The 19,166-nt window shown below is 51.2% G+C and overlaps 1 protein-coding gene across 9 annotated transcripts in view; it reads right to left on the bottom strand.

The window, feature by feature from the left end:
* Window positions 1–13,078: 13,078 nt before the first annotated feature.
* Window positions 13,079–19,166, bottom strand: part of PARVB (parvin beta) — a 136,508-nt gene continuing 130,420 nt past the window's right edge. For 7 of the 9 annotated variants that reach the window (XR_006690013.3, XM_065522024.1, XM_045363486.2 and 4 more), the window contains 2 exons: window positions 18,350–18,422; window positions 13,079–13,696 (listed from right to left, as the gene is read on the bottom strand). Coding sequence is in view for 8 of the 9 variants with exons in the window: in XM_065522024.1 (XP_065378096.1) it covers window positions 13,620–13,696; window positions 18,350–18,422 (150 nt within the window). In the remaining variant the exon portion in view is untranslated. The remainder of the gene's footprint in view (window positions 13,697–18,349; window positions 18,423–19,166) is intronic. The other 2 variants (XM_045363487.2, XM_045363485.2) reach the window with 1 other exon arrangement.

Here is a 19,166-nt window from a genome sequence, read left to right on the forward strand (position 1 = left end):
AAGCCCTCGGAGGAGTGAGTCACTTCCTGTCCCCACTCACTCAAACCCACCAACGGCGCCCAATAGCTCTTAAAATAAAATCCAGGCTGTGCAGCCCAGCCCATGAGCCCCAGCATAAGTAAGCTGCCAGCCACACCTGCGTCCTCATCCCCCAACCTCTCTCCCGGCCACGGCGACCACCTGCCTCCCTGCCTTGGTGTCTTCACATGTCCTGTTCCCTCCACCTAGAAGCCCCTGCTCCAGTTTTCACGTGGCTGAGTCTCTATCCTTCACACCTGCTTAAATGCCTCCTCCTCTGGGAAGCCTTCCCTGACTGCCCTCCCTGAAGTAGGTCCTCCCTATAATTCTTTACCATGGCCCCTGGAGGTTTCCTTCACGGCACTTAAACCCAGGGCATTATTGGCTCAGCTGGTCGGTCAGCTGGTGTGTGACGCCCGCCTCCCCACCAGACTTCTGCTCCTCAGGAACTGCTATGGTCTCTCTCAACCATGGTTACATACCCGTGTCTAGAACAATGAGAGAGCTGCTATGGTCTCTCTCAATCACGGTTACATACCCGTGTCTAGAACAATGAGAGAGCTGCTATGGTCTCTCTCAATCACGGTTACATGTGTCTAGAACAATGAGAGGGCTGCTATGGTCTCTCTCAATCACGGTTACATGTGTCTAGAACAATGAGAGGGCTGCTATGGTCTCTCTCAATCACGGTTACATACCCGTGTCTAGAACAATGCTTGGCACAAAGCGGGCTCAGCGAATAAATATTGATGGTTGTTGTTGCCAAGGGGATCCGGAAGGCTTTCCAGAGGAGAATGGGGCCTTGACGGTTGCATAGGAGTTTGCAGCAAAAGAAGGGGTGAGAACGTGGCAGGTGGAGAAAACAGCGTATGCAAAGGCGTAGAAGGGTTCGAGAAGGAGAGGTCTCAGCACAGCAGATAGTCAGAGAAACACTTCAGACCCGAGCTGGTCTCTCAAGCTGGAATCTTCACCATCCGGGCTGAAATGGTGTTTCCCTAGCAACAGGTGACTGGGAAGCTATCCACCCTTTCTGACAGGTTAGGTAGAAAGTGGCTAAATGAGGTGGGCTGCAGGTGTAAGGAGTGTGTGAGAGCAGGAAAGTAGGGTTGTTTACGAGAAGTTAATATAAAAATGACAAAACTTAGTACTGGTATTGTTGCTAATATTTATGGAGTCATTGGTGATGAAACAAACATAATTTTAAGGGCTTTCATTTTACTGGAAACTTCCTTGTGAGGTAGGTACAATCATCACCCCCATATTACAGAGGAAGAAACTGAGGTGCATGAATCAGTCCCTGCCATTCTGATGTGCCCGTGCTGGACTGGGGCTTGTGACAGGTGGGGAGAGGAGCCACTATGCAGGACCTATTTTGCTAGGGTGTGTGTAGCAGGCTCAGCCCAGCTCTGGACTCAGTGGTTCTGGTGGTGGCTTCTGACTCTGGATCACAGCCATGTAGGTGTAGCAGCCCCAGTCCCAGCAGCCAAGAGACGGCGCTTTCGCATGTGCTAACTGAAGACTGTTTAATAAAGTGACAGCTGGGGCAGGGTTAAAGGAACGCAGAAGAAACGGTGCTGCAACCCAGGCTAGCAATATGGGGGAGCTGTTACTTCTTTAAAACCTAGACGGCAAAGGAGGGAGTGGGTGGCAGAGCCCAGGAACAGAATCACTAAAGCTCTAAGAGGGGCCTCGGGATAGGAGCTGTGGCCTTTGGTAGCCAGCTCATGGTGACCCAGCAGAAGGGCACAGCTGGGCAAATCAATGACCAGGCCTCACTCTCCTCCCTCCTGCCAGGGCCTCCCCTGGCTACATCCAGCCAGAAGCCAGAGAAAAGAAGTCCCCTGCTGTGGTCCATAGATGTCAGGAGAGAAAATGGTGGGGAGTGGATCTGCAGAGGTGAACCTAAAGCATTTAACCCAGAAAGCATGCTTCTAGGGCCAGCCTCACTCGGCAGCTTCCTTCAGGAACCAGCTCTGCAGTATTCTTCTACGAGTCCTTGCTGGAGGCGCTGCCTCCAGCCTTCCAGTGGCTTGAGAATCACACAGTTTCCTGTATTAGATTCCTTTCTCCTCCAAACAACTGAAGAGGCCCTAATCATCGGCAACTGAATCCCAATTAACCTCAGATTTGTTACCAGAAACAACTGCAGGCAACACGACCTCCAGGATGGGAACTGGGATTGGTTACTTGTTCTGGCTGATTTAAAGGCAGTGAGGACCTAGTAACTGTTAGAGAATGGAGTTCTAATAGATCGTAGCCTGTGATGGCAAAATAATTACCTGTCATCACTCAGAACTAAGTACCTATTAAATTGCGGCTTTGGCAGAGTTGTGGCTTCCATACGCAATACAAGCACAGGTTATCTAAGGACTGTGGGTTGAGCTTGTTATCATCACACCAAAGAGTTTAAAGCAGGAAAAGGACAGTCCCAGGGCTTTACATTCTCAGCTCAAGGTATGTTCAGAATATAGGGAGTTCTCTGATAGCCCTCAAAGCATCTCTTATCTCTTGGGGCTGCAGGGCTGATGTAAAAATCGATGCGGAATCTAATCCTGTATGGTGTAGAGTTACAACATACTAAATCCACAACTCACCGAGCCTCCTGTGTGTACAGCATTGTTTAGGGGAAGAGAGGGACTCTAAGAATTGGAAGAGTAACATGGAGATAAGTCTAAGCACCCCCAAACCCCAATTAAGAGAAAGGCATGGATAGAAGGGAATTATTCCAGTCTTTTTTATTTCAGAGACACAGTATGAAATATACCTGTGCGAATATACCTAACACTACTGAACTGTATACTTAAAAATAGTTAAGACAGTAAATTTTATGTTACATGTATTTTTAACCACAACTAAAACTTTTAAAAATAATAATAAAATAAAAATAAATAAATTGCAGGGATCATATCACTTTAGGGATGATACCTCGAAATACTTCAGAAGGTTTCTCCAAAAACAAATACATTCACCTGCATAACACAATACCATTATGACGCCTAAGAAAATTAGCATTGATAGAAGGTTTTCTAATATTTCATCCACATTCAAATTTCACCAAGGCTTCAAAAAATGTCTATTACAGCTGTATTTTTTTTTTTTTTTTTTTTTACTCCAAGATCCATTCAGGGATCACATATCACATGTGATTGCATTTGGTTTTCATGTCTCTTTAGAGCCCTTCAATCTAGAACAATCTTCCATGACACTAACATTTTTTAAACATCAGGTCAGTTGTCCCGTAGAATCTCCCACCTCTGTCATTTGCTGGTCTGCTTCTGTGGACTGATTTTCTTCCCAATTGTGGGTCACGTTCTCCTGCTTCTTTAGATGTATAAGAATGTTTTATTGAATGCTAGACATTAAATGTTTATGTTGTTGGGTGCTGAATTTTGTTGTATTTCTTTAAGAAGTGTTGGAATTTTTCTGGCAGAAATATTCTTTCGATGTCTGTTTTTTAATAAGCGTCATCTCCTCAAGCTCTGATCTTTGTCTCCTCGAATCAGTGAGACCGGGCACTTACTGGGTCCCCCTGACTACAGCACAGTCCAGGAATTATGTCCAAGCAGAAAACCAAGGCCAGGGTAGGGCTCACCTCACTCGCCACCCTTTTCTTGGGGATCACAGATCTGACTTGCCTCTTAACATTTTACTTTTATATAGTTTCAAACTCACAGAAAAGCTTCAGGAAAGTACAAAGAGTTCCTATGTCTATTAGTCTGTTTTCATGCTGCTAAAACAGACATACCCAAGACTGGGTAATTTATAAAGAAAGGTAGTTTAATGGACTCACAGTCCCACCATGGCTGGGGAGGCCTCACAATCATGGTGGAAGCTGAAGGGGGAGCAAAGGCATGTCCAATGTCTGAAGTAACTGTTTCCTATGTTTTGTGGAGGTTTCTAGTTATTCCTGACGGAAAGGTAACTCCAAAAGTGAAAATTATTTCCTCATAAATATTGATTGATTACAAAGAAGAATTACATTTTTTAGTGTACAAACTTGATAAACACTATATTAACAAATATACACTTTTTAAAAATAGAAACAGTGTTTCACTCTGTCACCCAGACTGGAGTACAGTGGTGTGATCAAGACTCACTGCAGCTTTGAACTCCTGGGTTTAAGTGATCCTCCCCACTCAGCCTCCCGGGTAGCTGGGACCACAGACGTGTGCTCACATGCTAAGTAATCAAAATTAACAGCATAAGAAATTAGACCAATGGAATACTATGCAGCCATAAAAAAGGATGAGTTCATGTCCTTTGTAGGGACATGGATGAAGCTGGAAACCATCATTCTGAGCAAACTATCGCAAGGACAGAAAACCAAACACCACATGTTCTCACTCATAGGTGGGAATTGAACAATGAGAACACATAGACACAGGAAGGGGAACATCACACACCAGGGCCTGTCGTGGGGTGGGTGGAGCGGGGAGGGATAGCATTAGGAGATATACCTAATGTAAATGACGAGTTAATGGGTGCAGCACACCAACATGGCACATGTATACATATGTAACAAACCTGCATATTGTACACATGTACCCTAGAACTTAAAAAAAAAAAAAGAAATTAGACCAATCAACATGACATGTCTCCTGGTAACGATGCACTGAGAAGAACACATCACTTCTACCAAAAATGCATAGCCTGGATTTAATCACAAGGAAAATACGAGACCAACCCAAGCTGCAACACATTCTGGAACATAACTGGCTTGCATTCTCCAAAGAGTCAAGGTTATGAAACATAAGGAAAGACCGAAGGGCCACTCCAGAATACAGGAGGCTGGAGAGATAGGACAACTCACTCAATGCCATGTTCTGCCTCTTATTTTGGTATAAAGGACATCATTGAGACAATTGGAAAAAAACATAATTAAGGCTTGTAGATTAGACAATGCCATTGTATCAATGTTATTTCCTGATTATGACACATACTGAGATTATGGAAGAGAATGTCTTTACTTTTAGGAAGCATACACTGATGTATTTAGAGGTGAAGAGGATATAGTGCCTACAACTTACCCTCAAAGATTCAGAAAATGTATCTATCACCAGGTAAATGTGTGTGTCTAAAGAAATATATATATATCATTATTATTATATCAAGAGAGAGGCAGACAGACAGGCGGGGATAGGCAGAGAGTAAAGAGGATAAAGTAAAAATGTTAACATTCATGAGTCTCCAGGTAAACATAGTGATATGGTTTGGCTGTGTCCCCACCCAAATCTCATCTTGAATTGCAGCTCCTATAATCCATCCCCACATGTCATGGGAGGGACCTGGTGGGAGATAATTGACTCATAGGGGCGGGGTTTTCCATGCTGTTCTCATGATGATGAATAAGTCTCATGAGATCTGATGGTTTTATAAAGGACAGCTCCCCTAAACACACTCTCTTGCCGGCCGCCATGTAAGACATGCCTTTGCTCCTCCTTCGCCTTCCGCCATCATTGTGAGGCCTCTCCAGCCATGTGGAACGGTGAGTCCATTGAACCTTTTTCCTTTAAAACTACCCAGTCTTGGGTATGTCTCTTTTAGCAGCATGAGAATGGATTAATACACATAGGAAGTCTTTGTAGTATTCCTGCAACTTTTCTGCAAGTTTGAAACTATCTAAAAGTAAAATGTTAAAAGAAAAAAAAGCCTTTGCTCTCATCCTAGTTTAATATCACTCTAAGTGCATGAATTAAAAAACAGTCCAACGTGTTATACTCCACATTGCTCCTTCAGATGCTTGAAGTATCCAAAATGTGGATGCTGTTTGTGCCTCTGTCCTTTTGACATGTCCCCATCATTCCTTGAGTACAGTTGGCCCTTCCATGTCCTTGGCTGCACATTCATGGATTTAACAAACCATGAATTAAAAATATCAAGAAACAATGGCATCTGTACCAGACACATGCAGATTTTTTCTCCTTGTCATTATTCCCTAAGTGATACAGTGTAACAACTATTTACATAGCATTTACATTGTATTAGGTATCAAAAGTAATTTAGAGCTGGTTTAAAGTATGCAGGAGGATGTGCCTAGGTTATATGCAAATACTGTGCTGTTTGATATCAGGGAATTGAGTATCTTCAGATTTTGGTATCCTCCAGGGTCCTGGATTCACTCCACAGAGGACACCAGGGATAACTGTGCTTCCCTGCTTTCTGAAACAGTGTTTCAGGCTCACCTTGGCAATACTTTTTTTAAGAATGGGATTGTGGAAGGAAATCTAGCACAACATTCCAAAGCCACCTAGAACATCAGAACCCTGTGTGGATGTTTTGAAAACACACCAAACATCCACAAAGGTGTTGGATGCTTTAAGGTGACGGTCTGCCTTAAGAAGTGACAAAAGCTGTCCGGTGTGACCACGTCCCAGCTGTTGGGACCAGCCACATAACCACCTAAATCTGAGGGGCTGGGGACTGGAAGAATGTGGGGCCTTTGCCCCAATTCCCTGGTGTCAGAGACCTACCTACCCGCCTCTATGCATACATGCAGTCCTCTGCTGCATCTTCATCCCAGACCTGCCCCCAGCTGCATTTCCTCATCGGCCTCGATGTGCTGTCCCCCTGCCGCTCCACTCTCTCCCGGTCCTTGTGCCCTAGCACACCCCCACCGCCCCACGCCCAACACCTCAGCGGCACACAGCAGGCTCCCAAAACGCACTGACCAAATGAACGTTCCAGGGTCCTACTGTGTTGGACACAGGGATTCCCTGCCCCCTGCCCCCTGCCCCAGGGCAAAGCCTCACCCTGGTGAAGATAATGATGATGTATTAAATCAAATTTAAACCCCAAAGAGCAGGTTTCCACCGAAAACCTCACTAATTCCGAGCTGCCCAACCCCAGGGCACTGTCCTTGCAGAAGGAACAGAGATTCCCATGCCTGCAGTGGCCGGGACTTCCTGCCTGGGTAAGGATGAACGGAGATGACCTCCGAAGGTCCCTTCCTTCTCGAGATTCTCAGATTCTGCCAGTTCTGCCACATCTGAGGGCAAGTGGCAGTGGAATGTCAGTTCCCCAGAGACTGGCCACCAGGAAAGGAGGGGCCCTAACCTAAGCAGAGAGCCCCTTCCCCACCACAGCCCCCTGGGGAGGTGACGACTGAATTGGGGGACCTTTCTGGGGGCATGCAGCTCATGCCAGTGCATCAGCATGACAGAATGGGACAGAAGCAATTTTTGTTTTGTTTTGTTTTGTTTTTGAGACTGAGTTTCCCTCTTGTTGCCTAGGCTGGAGTGCAATGGCACAATCTCAGCTCACTGCAACCTCCGCCTCCTGGGTTCAAGCGATTCTCTTGCCTCAGCCTCCCTAGTAGCTGGGATTACAGGCACCTGCCACCACGCCTGGCTAATTTTTTAATTTTTAGTAGAGATGGGGTTTCACCATGTTAGCCAGGCTGGTCTTGAACTTCGGACCTCAGGCGATTCGCCTGCCTCAGTCTCCCAAAGTGCTGGGGTTTCAGGCATGAGCCACTGTGCCCAGACTGCAGTTATATTTGAGAACAACAAGTGAAAAAGGTGGGAGAATCAGGTCAGTCTAAGAGCATCTTCAGAATCGTCCTATGTCACCTACACTTTTCTTTTTTGTTTTTGAGGCAGAGTCTCACTCTGTTACCCAGGCTGGAGTGCAGTGGGGTGACCTCGGCTCACTGCAACCTCCGCCTCCCGGGTTCAAGCGATTCTCATGCCTTAGACTCCCGAGTAGCTGGGATTACAGGTGTGTGCCACCATGCCCAGCTAATTTTTATTTTTTTGTGGGTTTTTTTGTTTGTTTGTTTTTAGTGGAGACAGGGTTTTGTCATGTTGGCCAGGCTGGTCTTGAACTCCTAGCCTCAAGTGATCCACCCCAAAGTGCTGGGAGTACAGGCATGAGTCAGAGCCCACCACGCTCAGCCCAAAACCAATTTTTGTAATAGACAAAGAATTAAAGCCACCTGGATTAGTCCCTACTCCAGCCCACCTGAAGCACCCAGGTCCTGTTCCTTCTCAAAGACTGGCTTCTACCGCACCGTCTCCAGGCTTCGGCTGTCCCTCTCCAGGCAGGTAACCACTCCCCTGCCCCACCCGCACCCCTCCTTTCTGGGCGTTGCCTCTCACTCCACCGGCTCAAGGATAGGGGACACTCTTCTCACTGGCCACTTGCCCCAGCTTTGGACAAACCAGACCCTTAGTAAATGACGGCTGAACAGAACCAATTGGAAGATCTCCAAAAGGTTCTGCACCATTGCTGGCCTCAAAGACTCAGCATCTCAGTGGACAATATTTTATCCCCATCAATAGTAACAGTTGAGTCCTACCCAATAAAAGCACAGGCGAAGACAGGCCGGCTCAAGGACCTGGCACTCTGCTGCAGGGTTTCCCAACCTCAGCGCAGTGCACACGGGGGCCGGGTGATTCTTCGCTGGGGGGAAGGGAGCCTGTCCCGTGCACTGCGGGACGTTAAGCAGTAACCCAGGCCCCACCAGCTACCTGCCCAGAACGCCTCCTCCCGAGCTGTGACAATCCAAACTGTCTCCAGACATTGCCAAAGATCCCCCAAGTGGCAGAACCTCCCTCTCCGCTGAGGATGGCTGACTTTGAAGGAAGGAGGTTGACTTTGTCCTTCAGAACCCTCAGCTGGAAGGTGTGGGCTACTTTGCTCCCTGCAGTCACGGTCACACAGGGACAAAGGTGGACACAAACCCAGGCACATCTCCAAAGCCCAGATTCCTTCCATCTACGGTTTAATTGTTAGTTTTTTCTTTTTTTAAAAAAATAGTATGGCTGCCTTTCTCTCCAGGCTACCCATCCTGGAATAGTCACAACTTTATCATCATTTCATAAAGTTTGATGTGCCTGAAGCCTGCTATGACCTGTGCCGAGGAGGGTTTACGGCAGGGCCAGCACGGAGGGCAGGCCACCATCTCTGTCACACAGGGGTCCTTTGCCTTGCAGGGTCAAGAGCGGTCAATTACTGGTCAGCATGCAAGGCCCTGTGACGTCACAGCATGAAGAGTAAGGAGACCACCTCCACGTGTTCATGCAGCCTGTGCCCCTGGCCGCTAGCTTCGTGCGTGTACGGTCTGGACCCAGGCAGAGGGGCAGATGAGCCTTTGTCACTCACCTGCAGCTGTGACTCTGCTGCCCTTTTCTCCTTGTGGTGCCAGCGGAAGCTTGGGGTTCCCAAAGCCCCATCCCCCACAAAGGGCTGTGAACCGACTCTTCCCCCAGCTCCTGTCCAACTGGAAGGCCCCGGGAAGCAGGGCTGGGTGGAGTCACAAGGCCCTGGCACCTGTTACTTGGCTGGCACCACCCATGAATGCTAAATGCATGAAAGATAAAAACAGCAGCCAAACAAAGACGGTGGACAGGCCCATGCTCACGAGTTCTTTATTGGAATAAATAATAGCAGACTGTGACGCCACGTGGCATTGTCCTAACCGCATCTCTGGCTTAAGAAGTGTTTGCCTGGTGTTGCAGCGAGCTCCCAAAAAGCGCTTGCTTCCTGCGGTCAGCCAGGTGGGCCTGCCCAACAGCATGGCCAGGGTTTTCGTGGGTTTTATTTAACGTACAGGAATCTAAAGTAAACATTGCTTAAAACAGTTATGAAGACAGTAAAATACTGGCACACAAAACAGGGGGAAAGGATTCAGTCGCTTTAAAATAAAACTGCTCTTTGTCACCTCCAATTAGGACACCACGGCCCAGCGGGGCTCTGGGCTCAGTGCTTGCATAACACTGTGTGGGTGTCAAAGGGGAACTGAAGCTGCGGGAGGCTCCCCTAGCTGGTGTGGGTTGAGAGACACGTCACGCGGAGAAGGAGAATCAGCAAATACCTTCCTGCCCTTGTCCGAGCGTCCACTCGGGCCTTGCAGACCTGAGACCCCCTTGTACTGGGATGTTTGTCCCCATGGGTGGACACACACGGCCTTGCTTTCACTTAGTTCCTATGGACCAGGGTTCCTCTTCAAAGAACCATTCACTGAAAAGGTGGTGCTGGGAGGAGAAAGGGTCCCAGAACTTCTCTGAACTAAGAACCAAGAGCAGCAGCAGACAGGGCATCTCACACCCAAGCCTCATGTCCCAGCAGCCATTCATCCCGAGCCTAGAGGAATCGAGTTCACCCTAAATTCTGCCTTGGAACCGGCCCCTTGACGCATCTGTCCAGGCCATGCTATGATTTTGGACTCAAACTGATGGTGAATGGAGAAAAATGAGAGGAGTCAAGCCTAATGGGACCCTCCCCAGGTATGCAAAAGGCACACCTACACCTTTGAACCAATTGGAAAAGAGTGTGGACAAAAGATCACATCCAAGCCGGGTGTAGTGGCATGCACCTGTGGTTCCAGGGACTCGGGATGCAGAAGCGGGTGGATCACCTGAGCCCAGGAGTTCAAGGCTGTAGTCTGCTACAGGTGTGTCTGTGAATGACCACTGCACTCCAGCCTGGGCAACGCAGCAAGATCTTATCTCAAAATTTAAAAACAATCCCATCCTTTGCTGGAACCACGGCCTTTAAGGGTCCCTGTTGTGAAACACGAGGCCTGTGTAGCTTCCCTACAGATCTTATGATTCCTTTTACTGTTCAACTTGAAACCCAGAAGAGTGTGACATGGACACGAGGATGGGCATGTGTTTACCAGATGGGGGCTGCCAGGACCTCCCTGGGAAGGTGAAGCCCCCTCCCAGAGTAACTGGCCTCTCCCCTCTGATGACACAGAATGGGCTGGGATTGCTCATTTTGGCTGAAAGTTGCAGCTCTGATTTTTTGTGGTTTTTTTTTTTTTTTTTTTTTTTTGAGACGTGGAGTCTCACTCTGTCACCCAGGCTGGAGTGCAGTGGCATGATCTCAGCTCACTGCAACCTCTGCCTCCCGGGTTCATTCCATTCTCCTGCCTCAGCCTCCTGAGTAGCTGGGACTACAGGCATGCACCACCACGCCTGGCTAATTTTTGTATTTTAATAGACACGGGATTTCACCATGTTGGCCAGGCTGGTCTTGAACTTCTGACCCCGAGTGATCCACCTGCCTCAGACTCCCAAAGTGCTAGGATTACAGGCATGAGCCACTGCGCCTGCCCAAGCTCTGTTCTTTTCAAATCCCCAACCCCAGGAAGGCACAGCGCCCTCTCCAGGCCCACGTGGGAGCAGGGCAAGGCCGGGCCGCTCCACCAGCTCCAGGGGGCCGTGATCCTGTCCGTGCCACGCAGGCAGCACAGAACGTTCCAGTCCCAGGTTTTTTGTCAGTGTGGCTCTTTAATGTCACTGCATCCCGCAGGAGACACCGTAATGCTGTTTTAATTATTTCTTTCCCCCGCTGGGAAATCACCTCCATCAAAATGGCTATTCTGAAATCATCCCCAGCCTAGCAACAGCCGGAACTGAGGGGGAATATTAAACTGTTTTCTAAAACTTCGGTGTTGGCATTCGATTTCGTATTAAAACTTACTCCACGGCTCTGATCTGCGGCAGGAAGACAAAAAGCTAACAGGATCAGAAAGGCCAGGCTCACTACAGAGAATGCTGAGAGATGCCAAGGAAGGCGGCCGCTTTGCTGCAGGTGCAATCCAGGGGGTCGGCGGGTCATAACCCTGGGAAGGAGCTGGGGAGGGGGGCGCCACAGCGAGGGAGCCACTGCGACCAGAGGCCAGCCCAGAAAGCATGGCGGATGGGATCCCCAATTCTCTGCAGAGCTGGGGTGAGCGAGGGGGTGAACAGCTCATAACTGAGTGAGCAGCGACTCCTTTTACAGGATACTCTAAAGGGAGATGCTCTCAGGGCTACAGGGAGAGTGAGATGAACACTTCATATCCTCCCGTTACAAGGGGAATTATGTCCCCCGCCTCCAAATCCACATGCTGGAGTCCTAACCCCAGCCCCTCTGATGTGATGGTATTTGGAGATAGGGTCTTTATGGAGGTAATCAAGATAAATGAGGTCATATAAGTGCGCCCTAATCCAATAGGACCACAGCCCTTCTAAGAAGAGGGGGTCGGGCTGGGCATGGCCACTAGTGCCTATAATCTCAGCACTTTGGGAGGCTGAGGTGGGTGGGTCGCTCAAACCCAGGAGTTTGAGACCAGCCTGGGCAACATGGTGAAATCCTGTCTCTACAAAAAATACAAAAATTAGATGGACCTAGTGGTATGCACTTGTAGTCCCAGCTACTTGGGAGGCTGAGGTGGGAGGATCAATTAAGCCTGGGAGATCAAGGCTGCTACAGTGAGCTGAGGTGGCACCACTTTACTCCTGGGTGACAGAGTGAGACCTTATCTCCAAAAAAAATAAAAATTAAAATTAAACGCTGGGCATGGGCATGGTGGCTCACACCTGTAATCCCAGCACTTTGGGAGGCTGAAGTGGGCGAATCACAAGGTCAGGAGATTGAGACCAGCCTGGCCAACATGGTGAAACCCCATCTCTACTAAAAATACAAAAATTAGATGGGCCTAGTGGTATGCACTTGTGGTTCCAGCTACTTGGGAGGCGGAGGCAGGAGAATGGCTCGAATCTGGGAGGCAGAGGTTGCAGTGAGCCAAGATCATGCCACTGCACTCCAGCCTGGTGACAGAGCAAGACTCCGTCTCAAAACTAAATAAATAAATAAAATAAAAGAGGCAGTGAGGACACAGACACACAGAGGGGAGACCATGTGAAGATACTGGGGGAAGCCGGCATCTACAAGCCAAGGTGAAAGGCCCAAGGATGTAACTCTCTGATGTCTCAGCCACTCACCTGCGGCACTTTACTACACAAAGCCAGTGAACCGACGCACCCCCTCATTTTAAAGTTTCCGAAGACACATTCGTTCCCAAAAAGGGCCTCTGAAGGGGAAAGCTGGGGTGCAAGCTGTCTCAAGCAGCACAATTAGAGCCATCTCCAGACCCAGCCCCTCAACCACAGCAAGAAATGAAGAAACATCCCCAGCAAACAGCTCCTTTCAATGCCTGTGGGAGCTGGGCCATCCTGAGTCTTAGATGTTCGTGCGAAAGCTACATTAAAACAACAACGAGTGGCCAAGAAGCCATAGGAATGTGGGTGGAGGACACTCGTGTCACATCTAAGCTTCTGGGACTTTAAAGTTTTTCAAACTGCAAAATCCTTTTATTAAATAGGCATCACTTCGAAGGAGAGCCCAGCCCAGGAGATCCCTGGTGAATCATCAAGCCCGGGTCCTCGGGGAGCTGGCATTCCTGCTGAGCTGATGTTGTACTTCTGAAGGCCTGTGACCGCTAATTGCACCATCAGGTGGAATGCAGGGTGCTCTCAACTAGCTGTGGGTTGGGCTTCAGGCTTTTTTCCATCTTTCAGCCAAGGCAGACAATAACGGACTCCATCCCACGCAACTGAGTGATGCGAGGCCTCAAACGCAAGCACGGGTGTTTAGAATCCTGCATTTTCAAAGGCTCTTGCCCACTGGGAATTACATGGAAAGAAGATTAAGAACCACCACCAAAAGAGGCAGGGGGTGGTACGGGCGTGAGGTAGGGGTGGGGTGGGGATGACAGTCAACACAGTTTGGACCAGAAGCCCATGGCACCTGGCTCCCTGCAAAGGCACAGGGCACAGACAGATGTCGCCTTTCTTGCTGGGATACTCCTGCCACCGTCCACAGGTCCTCCATCACTCCACGTTCTTGTACTTGGTGAACAGGTTGTAAAGAACCCTCAGGGTGGATTTGAGGTCCAAGTTCACCACATCTGCAGAAGGAAACAGAGAAACCTCAGAGGCCCTGCCATCCTCCTGTCATTGCAGTAGGTACTCTCAGAAGCCATGTCTCCAGCATGGCACCAGCTGCCGCGTCCACACAGAGCGCTTCCCCTTAAAGACCTGCCACCACCACATCCAGGACGCTCTGGGCGGCGCCTCCCCAGACACACCGGTTGTGTGAGGGCTCCCGGCGCGGGCTGACACCCTGCGGGACAGGCACCTGGGGTGACAAGAACAGAGACGCTTCCACAGCCCGTCCTGGATCGGCACCAGGACGTGTCTAAGGACCGGTTGGGGGACATGGCTAATGACACTTACTGGGACCAAAAACCCTAGTAACACTTAATGGACCTGACGGCTCCCTCTGGGGCCCTGGAAGTCTTGGGCCACTTTCTTTGGGTGGACAAGAACCTTCCTGGGAATCAGACACCTTGTTCATTTCACTTGCTCTGTGACCTCTAAGTGACTTCCGTGATTTGGGGTTCAGACTCTCCATCTGTAAAATGGGCCTGGACCAGATAATGCTCGAGGCCCTTTGAGTCCTGACTCCCTGTGATCCAAAAGCAGCCACAGGATGACCTTGTGCTTTAGCCCTGATCACAAGAGCAAGAAACAGCATGTTACTGAGAGAGCAGGTGGGGTGGATGCTAAGAATCAGCAACTGTCCTTGTCACCAGGCGTGGAGTTTCTCAACTTGCACACCCTCATCAGAGCCTGCACAGCCTCCTTTCCTTCCCTCTCGTTTTACAAAGAGGACCAAGACTCACTGTGGAGAAATGAGCTGCCCACAAGTGTGCTGTCAGAGCAAAAGCAGGGCTGAACTCGGCTCGGTGGGCTTGGGAACACACCCAGGGCTCTGTCGGGGATCCCAGGGTCTCCCCCTGGCCTGAAGGGTCCACCCCAGCTCCCAACAGCCCAGTGGAGGCAGCAGAGGGAGGATGGCAGCCACGGAGTTGGAGGTGGCCAAGGCAAGGGGGGCAGCAGGGACAGAGCAGCTCCCAGGGGCGGGGGCCGTCACTCCCTGGTCCCCTCTGAGTCCACTCCCATGGTGGACTCACAGGGAGACCAGAGCAGCAGCCTGGCACCGATGCCCCCACTCAACAGCCCCCAGGTCTGAGCTCTGAGAACTTCGAGACAGTCTTGCTGGACAAACAGAACTCAACCCTCACACCCCTGCCAGACCCTGCTAACCACGGCCATCCCTTAGCACCTGTGCCCAGGGACAGGCATCCCCTTCTGTGACCCGTGAACCTCAGTCCCTCTGTGCTCCCCAAACACCCACCCCACCATCCAGCTCCGGCACTCGGCTCTGTGAATTTCGAGCGAGCCACAAGCCTTTCTCCCAGGCAAGGGGCCTCCTTAAGGGCAGGGTCGGGGACCCCACTGGAGTCTCCGCCAGGTCTCCGCAAGGGGGTAGGGGGCCAGGATGCCCATCGGAGCTGGGGGCCTGGGGAACCAGGTATGGGCCTGGCTCTTCAGACCCTCCCACGTGCAGGGGGCATGAGACTGCTCTGCTTCCTCCCAGTGGGGACCAACAGGGCAGTTTCAGGCCCGCAGGGGAGGAGGTCACAGCCACTGCCTCCCTCCCCACCAGCCCTGGGTACCCAGGTAAGTCTGCCTAGCTTGGAGGAGGGCATCAGGGAGACCACAGCCACTGTGCTGCAGTCTCCATGTCATTCTCATCTTTGTTACCTCCTGATTCTTGCTCCCCAGATGGTTTTGAATGAAGAAGGAAAAATCTCTCATTCATTGCATCAGCCACAAAATCAAGAGGCTCAGCAGGGACCCCGTCTCATAAATCTCTGCGGCTTGGCCCCTGCCCAGTGCTGGCCCAGCGACAGTGCTAATGAGCACTGCAGACCAGCTCTGTCCCCTGCCTGGGCTGGACAGAGGCCCTGGGACACCTGAGGGACCCTGCCTGGGAGGCTGCAGAACCTGCTATTTGCCCCGGGCAGGTGGCGCCTCTGCCTCTGGCCTGGTTTCCATGTGTCCGTGGTGGGTTCCCTGACGTGCTGTCCAGCGGCAGATGAGTAGGAAACACATCCAGGCTCGGGGCAAACCCCCTGCTCGGAAACCGGCCTGTCAGAGGATATCCCGGCCTCTGGACGGGCTCCTGCCTCACTCCTCAAAAAGGGGACAAAGGGCTGGGCGCGATGGCTCACACCTGTAATCCCAGCACTTTGCGAGGCCGAGGCAGGTGGATCACCTGAGGTCAGGAGTTCAAGACCAGCCTGGCCAACATGGTGAAACACCATCTCTACTAAAAATAGAAAAATTAGCCAGGCATGGTGGTGGGTGCCTGTAATCCCAGCTACTCGGGAAACTGAGGTAAGAGAATTGCTTGAACCCAGGAGGAGGAGATTACAGTGAGCTGGGATCGTGCCATTGCACTCCAGCCTGGGTGACAAAGCAAAACTGTCCCAGAAAAAAAAAAAAAAGGTCGGGGGTTTGGGGAGGACAAAGAACCAGGGCTTCCTCAGCAGCTCAGAGGCCAAGGGCCACCAGGGGTTCTTCTGAGGGTACAGGGGAGCAGCCCATGCTGCAGATAGGGGCCAGACTTTAGGCTACAGGAAACCAAAGGAAGCCCCAGCCAAGCCCACAGCGGACATGAGCAAGGATTTCTCCTCCCTGACAGTGTGCAACCCACCAGACACGAACGCTGAGCTAGCAGCCACCATCAGCAGGGACCTGGCGTGTTCTGTGGGCAGGACCTCTTCCACTGCTCAGAGGAGCAGCTCACTTGAGCCGAATAGGTGCTCAGGGGCAGTCAGGCTCAGCAGCACGCGGGTGGCACTGCCCGGGAGCCCTGCTGGAAAGGTACAGAGCAGAGTTGAACACTGAAGGCTCTGACAAGTCCTGCGTGATGCACGCCCCCAGCAACCCCATGAGACGCATGGAGGCAGGTGCCGTCGTCACTCCTCTGCACAGATGAGGAGGAGGCCCTAGCACAGAAAGGCAAGATAACCTGTCCGAAGACGCACAGCTGGGGAGAGGCAAAGCAGCATCCCTCGGGCCCCTAGCCACTCCCTCATGCCCCTGCCTCGCAGCAACAAAAGGGCTGAGGGGCAGCAGCAACAAGGAGTCCCAGAGACCCAGGCCGGGCCGGCCTCTACAGGCAGCAGCTTGCCACACTCCCTGCTGGACGTGTGCTTGGATCCAGTGCTGTCGAGCAGTTTCCAGGCCAGGCACGGTTCTCAGCACCGGCATGCAGCGGACAAATCCCTGCCCCCTTGAGGCTTCCATTCTAGTGGGGAGGGAGGGACAATAAAGAACAAACAAGGCCAGGCACGGGGGCTTGCGCCTGTGATGGGAGGCAGGTGAATCGCTTGAGCCCAGAAGTTCGAGACCAGTCTGGGCAACATAGTGAGACCTTGTCTTTACAAAAAAGAAAAGTTAAAAAATTAGCCGGGCATGGTGGTATGCACCTTAGTCCCAGCTACTCGAGAGGCTGACGTGGGAGGATGGTATGAACCCAAGAGGCAGAGGTTGCAGTGAGCTGTGATCACACCACTGCACTCCAGCCTGGGTGACAGAGTGAGACCCCGTCTCAAAACAAAAAAGAATAAACAGCCACACACACAATGAGACAGGAAGGTGTGAAACTGTCCTGTGAAACCCTGAGAGGAGGATGAACAGGCAGGAAGGGACTGGCCAGGAGCCTTCTGCGTGCACTGGCAGGAGGCAGAGGCTGCGGTGGGTGGATGGAAGGGACAGGATCCATTTTCTAGCTATTCTGGAAACTCTACAAAGCCCGCCATTGAGCAGATGCTGGCAACAGATGCAGGAAGCATCACAGACCCCCAACTCATACACCGCCATGGGGGACTCAGGAGAGGGAGCAGGGCTAGGTAGGGGGCCACGGTCAAAGGGGGGCCCACGGGCACTAACCCACAGTGTCTGAGTTCTGTGGGCTTCTCCTGCATGGCAAAGGTTTTGATGGAGGCAAAGAGATCTCTTCATACAGGACTTGTCAAAGCCTTTAATATTCAACTCTGCCCTGTAACTTTCCAGCAGGGTTCACAGGGAGTGCCACCCACGTCCTGCGGAGCCTGGCTGTCCCCAAGCACCTATGAAGAAGCCTTCCCAGCAATTCTGATGCTCACTCAGGTGAGAGGGTCCTCCTATAGGTAACTTGGCACAGGAGCCAGGTGGGGACAGGGAAGTGACCGCCACCCCCCTACAGCTCTGCTAGCCTTCTGCCTCCAGCTCCAACCCACGCAGAGCAGGAGCGTGCCAAGTCCCTGCTCCCAGGCACTGCCTTCGGCTGAGCATCAGGGGACCTCCACCCCAACAGTCATTAAATTTGAGTAAGCCTTTAATATCTTCTCAGGGCTCAAAGCTGCATTTCCAGCCTGAGTGGCCAGCCAGAGACACACTTAATCCTGAGGTCCGTGGGCAGAGGCCACGTCCTTCAAAGTCAAGTGGTTATTAAAGAACTGGCACTGCCAGCTCTACCAGCGAAGCCCTCCTGGTTCCCAAAATGAGGAGATTGAGGAGTTGAGGTTGGTAGACTGTTGCCCCAGAGCCAGAGACGTGGGGCCCATCTGAGGAACAACACGCCAGCCTTCCAGCCACTTCTAGGACCCACTCTTCTTCCCCTCCATGTGCAGCCCTCCCAGGGGAACCTGAGCCAGGGGCATTACCTTCAGGACGAGCCTTGGGTTTCTTGAGGCCTCCGTCCAGCATCAGCTCAAAGGCAAAGGACACATTATGGACCTGCCAAGGAAGCAGGTGGGTCAGCGTTGGGGTCCAACAGTCGTTCCCACCCACTGCCCACTGCTGGAGGACAGCCAGCATGGACAGGACCGAGCCTTTGCAATGCTGACGTCCACAAGGACCCAGTGAACCTGGGGCAGACCGCAGGGTGGGCAGAGACGGGTGAGCAAGTCTGCAGAGGGCCACATGCACTCACTAGGTGGTTCTCACCCCTCACACTGGTGATCTGGGCTGAGAGATGGAAGGATGAGGTACCCGGCCTGCTCACGAGGGCTCACGGCCACCAAGAGCCTGCTCTGCCCCAGATGCCAGCCACATGATGAGAAGTCACAGTGACCCCATTTTATCTATTTATTTACTTACTTTTTTTGAGACAGGGTCTAGAGCACAGGCTAGTGCAGTGGTGAGATCTCGGCTCACTGCAATCTCTACCTCCCAGGCTCAAGCCATCTTCCCGCCTCAGCTTCCCCAGTAGTTGGGACTATAAGCACGCATCACTGTGCCCGGCTAATGTTTGCATTATTTTTATTTTTTTTAGAGACAGGTTTTGCCATGTTGGCCAGGCTAGTCTCTAACTCTTGGACTCAAGTGATCCACCCGCCTCAGCCTCCCAAAGTGCTGGGATTACAGGCGTGAGCCACCACGCCTGGCCCACAGTGACCCCATTTTACAGACAGGGAAACCGAGGCCCAGAGAGGATGAGTCCCATGCAGAGGCACGCAGGCCTGGGCACTGCCTCAGGAA

Source organism: Macaca fascicularis, chromosome 10 (genome assembly GCF_037993035.2).
Source record: "Macaca fascicularis isolate 582-1 chromosome 10, T2T-MFA8v1.1".
NCBI lineage: Eukaryota > Metazoa > Chordata > Mammalia > Primates > Cercopithecidae > Macaca > Macaca fascicularis.